At 53.8% G+C, this 8,738-nt stretch overlaps 1 protein-coding gene across 1 annotated transcript in view; it reads right to left on the bottom strand.

Moving 5' to 3' along the window:
* Positions 1-8,695, bottom strand: part of KCNK3 (potassium two pore domain channel subfamily K member 3) — a 41,623-nt gene extending 32,928 nt beyond the window's left edge. Inside the window, exon 1 of the mRNA XM_004377594.1 lies at positions 8,413-8,695. Within this exon, the coding sequence (XP_004377651.1) occupies positions 8,413-8,695 (283 nt within the window). The remainder of the gene's footprint in view (positions 1-8,412) is intronic.
* Between the last annotated feature and the right edge of the window lie 43 nt (positions 8,696-8,738).

The raw sequence follows: 8,738 nt of genomic DNA, 5'->3' as shown, positions 1-8,738 counted from the left end.
GGTATAATAGGTTCTAAAGTCAGGTAGTGTGAAGCCTCCCACTTTGTTCTTCTTCTTGAGTAATGCTTTACTTATTCGGGGACTCTTCCCTTTCCATATGAAGTTGGTGATTTGTTTCTCCAACTTATTAAAAAATGCTGGTGGAATTTGCATCGGGATTGCATTGTATCTGTAGATTGCTTTGGGTAGAATTGACATTTTCACTATGTTGAGTCTACCTATCCTTGAGCAAGGTGTTTTTCCACTTATGCAGCTCTCTTTTGGTTTCTTGCAGTAGTGTCTTGTAGTTTTCATTGTATAGATCTTTTACGTCTCTGATTAGATTTATTCCTAAGTATTTTATCTTCTTAGGGGCTATTGTAAATGGTATTGATTTGGTGATTTCCTCTTCGAGGTTCTCTTTGTGGGTGTAAAGGAATCCAATGGATTTTTGTATGTTTATCTTGTATCCTGAAAATTTGCTGAAATCTTCTATTAGTTCCAGTTTTCTTCTGGATTCTTTAGGGTTTTCTGTGTATAAGATCATATCATCTGCAAATAGAGATACTTTGACTTCTTCCCTACCAATTTGGATGTCCTTTATTTCTTTTTCTAGCCTAATTGCTCTGGCTGGTACCTCCAGCACAATGTTGAATAAGAGTGTGAAAAAGGCTTGAGCCTCTTCTAATGGGGCTGGAGGTCCTTGGGCATGCCATGAGGGAGTAGCCAATTTCCCACTTTGACGGTGAATCTCTGGGGCACCAGTTCTCCACTGACCTAAGGTGCTTCCCTGGCAGACTGGGGAGGAAAGGAGGACAGCTGAGCACAATGGACTCCTGTTTGAAGCTCTAGGCTTCCCCCTGGGACGAGCTCTTCTCCACTTCTGTGCTCCCTTTCCTTCTGCCCTCTCCACCTCCCTTTCCCCCACCCTACAGGACGGCTGCAGCAGGACCCTCACGCAGGCTCCATGTTGGCTCTCCTGGGGCAAGCCACAGCCTCGCTCTAGCCTCAGGGAAGTGTGCGCCCAGCTCTGAGGCCCTCAGCTCTAATATTCCACCACCAGATTCCTAGCGATTTTTCTGGCTCTGAACATTCTCTCTTAAAACCACAGTCTACACCTCATGTCCGTTTCCAGAAGTCAGGTCTCTAGGTTAGTTACATCTTTCTTACTCACAGTGTGGACCACAGGTCAGGAGCATCAGCATCCCCTGGGAACTTGTTAGAAATGCAGCATCTCAGGCCACCCTGATTTAGTGATTCAGAATCTGCCTTTAAACAAGATCAACCAAGTAATCCCCTGTACGTTACAGTTTGAGAAGCACTCATTGGAGAATTCCCATTGCTGAGCTAGCCTTCCTCATTTCCCTCTGTGGAGAACCTCCATGCAGACTGAAGACTGAGAGCTGGGGCACACCAGGAGTGTTTGGTCCTCTCCTGGCTACCTGGAAACCCAGGGAGGGGTGGAGCCTTCCCTGGGTTTCCTCTTATAGGGGCATGGGGCTGGGAGGGGAGAGAAGAGAGAGGACAGAGAGATTGATTTATCTCAGGCCTCTCAAGGGGAGAGAGAACCCATTCTCTAGCCCCAAAGCCAGGCTCCTGCCTCACATTCTCAGCAGCCACGTGTCCCCCTCACCACGGGGTCTTTGGAACAAAGAGCCACCTGTCCTTGCTGTGTCACTGGAGGAAGCTGCAAGGGGAAGCAGTGGGGTAGTAAGGAGCAGCTTTTGCCTGCTCTGAGGGGGCTGGGCAAGGGGTGAGGGTGGGAGGTTGGCTCCAGGCCTGGCCCCATTGGCAAGGATCACAGCAGGCCCAGCCAGAGAGGCCCACAGACCAGGAGGAACAGAGCTTCCGGCTCCAGCCAATGGGGCGACTGAAGGCAGTCGGTGGGCCTGTGAGAGGAGGGCGAAGGGACGTGGAAGCAGCTTGGGGCAGAGTGGCCTCAGATGAGGGGAGTCTCTGGGAGCCACCTGGGAGCTGCCTTGGTGCCTTTCTGGACAACAAAGGAGTGTGGACAGGCTGGGAGGTGGCGGCCTCAGGAGGCGCCTGACTGCGCTCTGAAGTGCTATGAAAGGCATTTGTCAGGAGGCCCCCAGGAGGCCCAGGGCAGGCAGAGGAGGCCCGGCTTGTTCTCTTCTCTCAGAGCCTGTGGAGGGACAAGAGCACAGGGCAAGGAGCCACTGCCAGGGACTCCAGTCCAGCTCTGGTGATAACTATGTGTGACCTTTAGCAAGCCCCTTCTCCAATCTGAACTTCCGTTTCCACTGTAAAATGAGAGTCGGAGCTGAAATTCTGATTTCTCTTCGAGCTAATGCTCCGTCCACAGTTCTGAGGAAGAGACCCTGAAGCAGAGGCCACAGCCGAGATTTTGGGGGTCTAGCACCCATAGACTCCAGGACCCATAACCCATCATTTTTTACTTTCACATAGAAGGGACTGCAGAGGCTTCATGGGGAGCAGGGGCTGCAGGCTAGATGAAAAGATACACCAGCAGACCTGCATGTAGTCATGGTGCTGCCATTTATATCTGTGGGGCCCTAGGCACATGTCCACACCTTTCTGAGCTTCCCTTTCCTTGACAGTAATGGCCAGTACCACCTGTTCTCCCAGGGCTGTTAGGGGAATGCAGGTAACAAGCAATGCCTCTGACTGCGCCCGGAACATTACAGACACACGCCAGCTCCCTGCATCCCAGCTGGAGTAGAGGGCAGGGCTGCCATCCTGGGCCTTTTCAGAGGTTCCGGAGACCACACTGGTCTCAGCTAGAGCCTGCTCTCTTCCCTTGCTGCTGGCTGACTGCACGGAAACAATTTTTCCTTTTTTTTATTCCAAAATAAGCTCACAGATTCACCGTTTGCACTACCAGCTGAAAGCTGTTTATAGTGGTATTTGCACTACATTCATCTGTGCTTGTTGACATTTTCTTTGAAAATACTTATTGTGTTTGTCCTGTCCCCGCTGTGGCCAGGCATGTGTCTCCTATTTCTGTCCTATTTTTGCCTCTATTCCCTCCATGACTCCAGCCCCCAACTGGACATGCAGGCTGGTGGTGTGGCAGAGTCAGAAGGTATCTATGGTCAAATATACCCATTTTAGAGACGAGGAAACTGGGTCATAGAAGGCCAGCAACCGAGATAAGTGGAACTAGAACTTTCGCGTCCTTGCTCCAATCCCCTGCGTGCCTCACTGTCTGACTAGTTTTCTTCAGGGTCTGCCTGCTCAGAGGAGGGGACACTGCCCCTGAGCCTGGGTCTCTGGGCATGGCTGAGAAGCTGTGAAACCTGAGGGTGTGAGGTGGGGGAGAAGGAGAATGGTGGGCAGCCTCCTGGCCCCCAACCCCACTGTCCCCACCTGCTAGGAAGAAGCAAAGGTAGCTGTGGTCATGGCAACTTTTGGGAGGTATACCAGTTCCCTTCTGTGGGGGGGAAATAATAATACATGAACAATATTATTAACAGTAATAATTGCAGATACTGTTTATTAAGTGTCTACTCTGGACCAGGCACTTTCTCTACTTTATCCCATTTAATCCTAGGAGGCAGATATTATTATCTCCATGTGTAAAAGAAAAAAACAAGTGCAGAGAAATTAAGTAACTTGACCAAGGTCATATAGCTAGCGGGTGGGGATGAGGGTTGAGAGATGAATCCAGGCACTTCGGCTTCCAAGCCAGTACTGGTGCTCTTACAGCAGACAAGCTGTGATGTCAAAGCAGAGGGCCAGCCTGTGAGCAGAGAAGGAGCACATGCAGACTAAGAGTGGGCACTGGGACTGTTCCAGACTGGCCTGCCCCCTCCCCTGCCCAGGAGGTCACGAGAACAGCATGGTGATAAGCAGCTGGAGGTCTCAATGCTAAGAGAGATGGCAGGTCATGAGGGAACAAGCTGGGGTGACCTGGGTTCTAATTAAGGTTGTCCCCTCAACTTGCTGTGTGACCTTGGGCAAATCACTCATTTCTCTGGGCCTGAATGGGTCAGATGGAATGATTGCTAATGTCTCCTTTCACTCTTTTATTTTAGGACTCGGATTTTGGGGGTGACGAGTCCCCTCTGTGTTTTTATTCTTCTTGGAAAGATGCAAAAAATAGAGGTTCCTTCATGAGTCACCCACTTGCATTCACAGTCTAAGGGTTCCCAGGCCCCATGATGGCAATGGGAGGCTGTGCTCGGCTGAGGATGAGCTGGAACCTGAGGACAGAGCAGGACAGGCTTCCTGCCCCTGCTCCGTCGCTATCAATCACCTGGTCTGCTTGTTGCCTGAGAGCCACAAGGATTCCCGGCAGTGGGAGAATGGGCACCTGTGAGCCGTGGGGTCTCAGGGAGAGCCTGGTTGTGGGCAAGCCCTGGCACCTGGTCTGGTCTGCTCAGGGGGCAGAGTTGGGGGTGGCAGCAGGCTGGCTATCGTGTGCTGGGGAAAGAGGCCCTTTCCTTCTAGGTAGAGCTTTGCCAGGGAAAAGGCAAGCCTTGCTAACTCGGTGCCCTGAGATACAAAGGTCTGGGCTGGTCCTTGAAATGGAGAAAGAACTAGCGAAAAAGCCACGGCCACAGCATGAGAGCCCGAGCGCCCAGTGGACTATGGGCACTTGGCACACGTTCAAGCCGTAAGGCCTTGAGTGAGTCATTTATACTCTCAGAGCCTTAGGTTGCTTAGCTGAAAAATCGGGGCAATGTCTTTCTTGAAGGGTTGGTGACAGAATTAATGAGGGGTGCATATAAAGTGTCTGGTACAGAGTCTGTCTAAGAATGGATAGTAAATGGTGGCTGCGATTATTATTGCTGCTGCTGCTGTTGTTAATAAAAATAATAAACAAAGGGGCACACAGAACAAGTGGAAGGAGTGGTAGCCTGGGAGTCAGATTAGCTACTGTCTGGCTGAATGACCTTGGATGATTCCCATCACCTGTTGGGGCCCTATTCCTTATCTGTAAGAGGAGGGGGTGGTACCAGCTGATCACTGAGGCCCCTTCCACTCTGACAGCCTCCGGGCTATGAATAGATGGGGCTGGGACCCTGGAGGAGTTTAATGACTCAACAGCTAGAGAGGTTAAGGTTTCCAGAGAAAAGAGTTTCCATCTGCATTTGATGAACTTTGGGGACACAGAAAGGAAAGGTTTCCTGGCTGGAAGACTGGGGATGAGGAAGCTGGAGGAATCCTTGCAGCCAGTGGGGACTGTGACTAACCAGGTGAATGACTAACTCAGATCCTGACGACCATCCGCCAAATCAACATGAGTGCCTTGCCAGCCGGCATCACAGAGCATGTCCTGGCAAAGGCAGGCCCGGCTGGCTCTGGGCCTCACAGCATATGGAGGCAAAGGATGCAGCCAAGAGACCATCAGGGAGAGCACTGGGCTTAGAGTCAGAAGACCCAAGTTCCAGCTCCAACTCTTCTGCTCACCAGCTGGGTGACTTTAAGGGAGTCTCCTCCTCTCTCCGAACCTCCATCTATAAAGCAGAGCTCACAGTACCTGCCCCCGCAACTTTACAACTTCAGAGTTGTGAACTATGAAAAACCAAGAAGTGAGATGAAATGAATGGGAGATTTCATCATTATCCCATCCTGATGGGATTCCCGGTGTCTCAGAAGGTGACCCATTCAGGTCCCCAAAGGGGTCAAGTGGTCATGGGCTGCTGCCCTTGAGTTTTGGGTCACGGTCAGACCAACATGGGACCCCTTCCAACCATCTGATCGCAGCCCAGACAGGCTTTTCCTATAGCACAGCCCTGTGGCCGAGCCAGCTGGGGAGGTAACGAAACACCAGGGACGGCTGGGTGGGGCAGGTAGCGGACAGTGTGTCTGGGACCCCCACAGAGCTGGGGCAGTGCTCTGATGCTGTCTTTCCTCTTGCCCAGCACTTTATAAATGAATACCCGTCAGACTGCACTCTGCCTGCCTCCACCCCCAGCTTTTAGCACTTTGGGAAGCGGCAGGGATGGAGGGAAAAGACAATGCACTTTCATTTCTACACACCTTAAAGCCCTCACTAGCATTCTCTGAGTGCCGATGCCCAGTACTCTGCTGCCCCTGGGAGGGCAGGAATGGGAACCACAAACCACTGCCCACCTGGAGATTAATTACAATGTGGTTAAAGAGACAAAACACGCCACCTAAAATGTAAATAACCATTCAAAACCACCGACATAGTGTCACCAAGTTCTCTTGATAGTAAGTCCTGCAACTGTCCAGAGCAGTGGCCTGGGATGGTCTAGGAGGCTTCAAGGAGGAGACGGGATTTGAGCTGGGTCAGATAAATAGAAGACTGGGAAAGAGGTGTGTCAGACAGGCAGATGTGAGGTGTTCTAGGGGACAGTTTGGCAGTGGTAAAGGGCTCATGTAAGTGAGAACTGAGAAATGAGGTTGGATACAGGGGTTGAAGCCAGGTATGGAAGTCCTTACGACTTGGGATAAGGAGCGTAGAACAGTTTCCACAGGCAGCAGGGACCACTGAGGGCTTCTGAGAAGGGGATTGGGATGGTCAGAGCTGTACTTTGGGGGAGATTCTTTCTGGTAGCATCCTCCAGGGCAGCTGGCCCCTTGGGGGAATGAGGCTGGAGTCAAGGAGATCATTTGGGAGGTTACTGTGGAGCTGGGGACCATGAGACTGAGAAGGAAGGGGGGGGGCACAAGCAAGGAGTCGATGTGTGGGAAGAGGGAGAGGGAAGGTCTGAGGATGTGCAGTCTGATTCCCAGACAGCTGAACAACTACTGAACCTCTGGCACGTAGTAGGAGAGTGAACACACCTAGTCTGGTCCTTCTCAGGGAAGCAGGCACCTTTTGAGCAGGCCTGAGTGGGTCAGCAGGACCCAGAGGTGCCTCCAGAAACCACAGAGCATAGCTGCCTCTGGTCGCAAGAGAGCAGCGAAGCCTCAGGACAGAGTCCTTCAGTGGATACACTGCAGGGACTGTGTCCAGTACTGCCTTTTACCCCCTCCACTCCTGTTGACTCCCAGGAAAACACTGCCATCTTGTCATGGGCCACGCCAAGTGGCAGTGAGCCTCTGGGAGCTCAGCCAAGGCAAGGAGGGGGATCAGGAGAGGAGAAGGAATGGAGAAGGTGGAGGGAGCAGCTCCTGGATGCATCCCAATGGGCTTTGTGGGAAGGTGGCCCTCCAGTCCCAGAATCCTAGCACGTCAGGGCTGGGAGGAGCCTTTGAGATCATTTCAGTCAACCTCTTGTCTGGAGGTGAGACTTGAGACAGAGGCTGGGAAGAGACTTGCCCAAGGTCATGTAGCAGGGTCAGTGATGGGGCAGGCTGGAATCATAGGGTCTTGTTGCATTAGCATCAGAGGCAGAGAAGAGGAACGCATTTCCTCCTGTCTGGACACCTTTGAGTAGCACACTTGAAACCGAACCTTCACCTGTGTTCTAGAAAGGGGCAGAGGGGCCTCGACTTGCCGGGGAGAGGAGGGCTGCAGGAATATCTCTTGGTGAACCAGAGTGGGGGCACCTCCCTCTGGCCCTAAGCTCCCTCTCTTTTTCTTTCCCTCTGACTGCCCCTCAGGATGGAGGATCCAGCAAGGGCCCCATGGAGATTTCTTTCCTGGACACATGCATATGTATGTGTCTGCGTGCGCCCATGTGTGGCAGGTGTGTCTGTGTGTGTGCCTGTGCCTATGTTGGGAAGGAATCTGGGTGCTTGTGTGGCTTACTATGCTTTGGTCTGCCCTGACTCGGAGGAGAGAATTGGGGCCCTTCCTGTGAGGTGACTGTTTTGCTAGGACAGCCAAGAAGAAGGCGGATAAGGCTGGATTCTGGCTTCCAGCGCCAGCTCTGCTACCCTAAGAAAATTACCGGCACTGGCTGGTGGTGCCGAACTCCTGGCGCTGGACACACACACACACACACACACACACACATGCACACGCACGCACTCGCGCATACACACACACACACACACCAAGCGGCACTCAGCCGCAATTATAGGTTGTTTCAGGTACCCAGAGTGGCCTGGAGTGCTGCAGAGCGGGGCGAACCTGCAGCCACACGACGCCCTGGAGTCCCAACGGGCGTATACACTCCGGGCTGGGAAGCCCATCCTCAGGGACACAGCGGAGCCGCGGGCTCCTCGCCTGCTCACACTCAGCGCCCTGCCCCAGGGCCTTGCCCGGCCACACCCCTCCTCCCCGAGCCTCCGCCAGTCGTTCCTGCCCCTCTCACACACTTCGGAGTCCCCGGGGGGCTTCGCGCAGCGGGGCAGGGACAAGTTAGGGCTGGCCCGGCCGAAGAGTCAGGTCCGGAGCCAGGAATCGACGCCTCCCCGAGTGCTGCACCCGCGGAGCAGACACACCGGGCTGAACTCGGGTTTCTTAGGAGCGCAGGGCTCGGCGCCTGGCCCCTCTTGAAGGTAAAACCCCCAGCCCCAGCCGGATCCGGAATACCCCGAGACCTGACACTCAGCCCCCGGGTCCCCGCCCCGCGCCGGGCGAGTAGTTACCGATGGTGGTGATGACGGTGATGGCGAAGTAGAAGGAGCCGGCGAAGCGCCACTGCAAGCCGGCCTTGTGCGGCTTGAGGCGCAGCACGACGCCCTCGAGCTCCTCGTAGCCGCCCTGGCTGAGGTTGTAGCGCGCCCGCAGCTCCTGCTGCCGCCGCTCCAGCAGCCGCCGCTCGGTGATCTCGGGCTCCGACTCGAGCGCGTCGAAGACTGCGGCGCCCACCAGCAGGTAGGTGAAGGTGCACACGATGAGCGCCAGCGTGCGCACGTTCTGCCGCTTCATCGTCCCGCCCGGGCCACCGCCGGCCCCCTGGCGCCTCCGGCCC

The sequence above is a fragment of the Trichechus manatus genome, unplaced genomic scaffold (genome assembly GCF_000243295.1).
Source record: "Trichechus manatus latirostris isolate Lorelei unplaced genomic scaffold, TriManLat1.0 scaffold00052, whole genome shotgun sequence".
In the NCBI taxonomy this organism is placed as follows: domain Eukaryota; kingdom Metazoa; phylum Chordata; class Mammalia; order Sirenia; family Trichechidae; genus Trichechus; species Trichechus manatus.
This window is presented reverse-complemented; position numbering and strand designations above follow the sequence as displayed.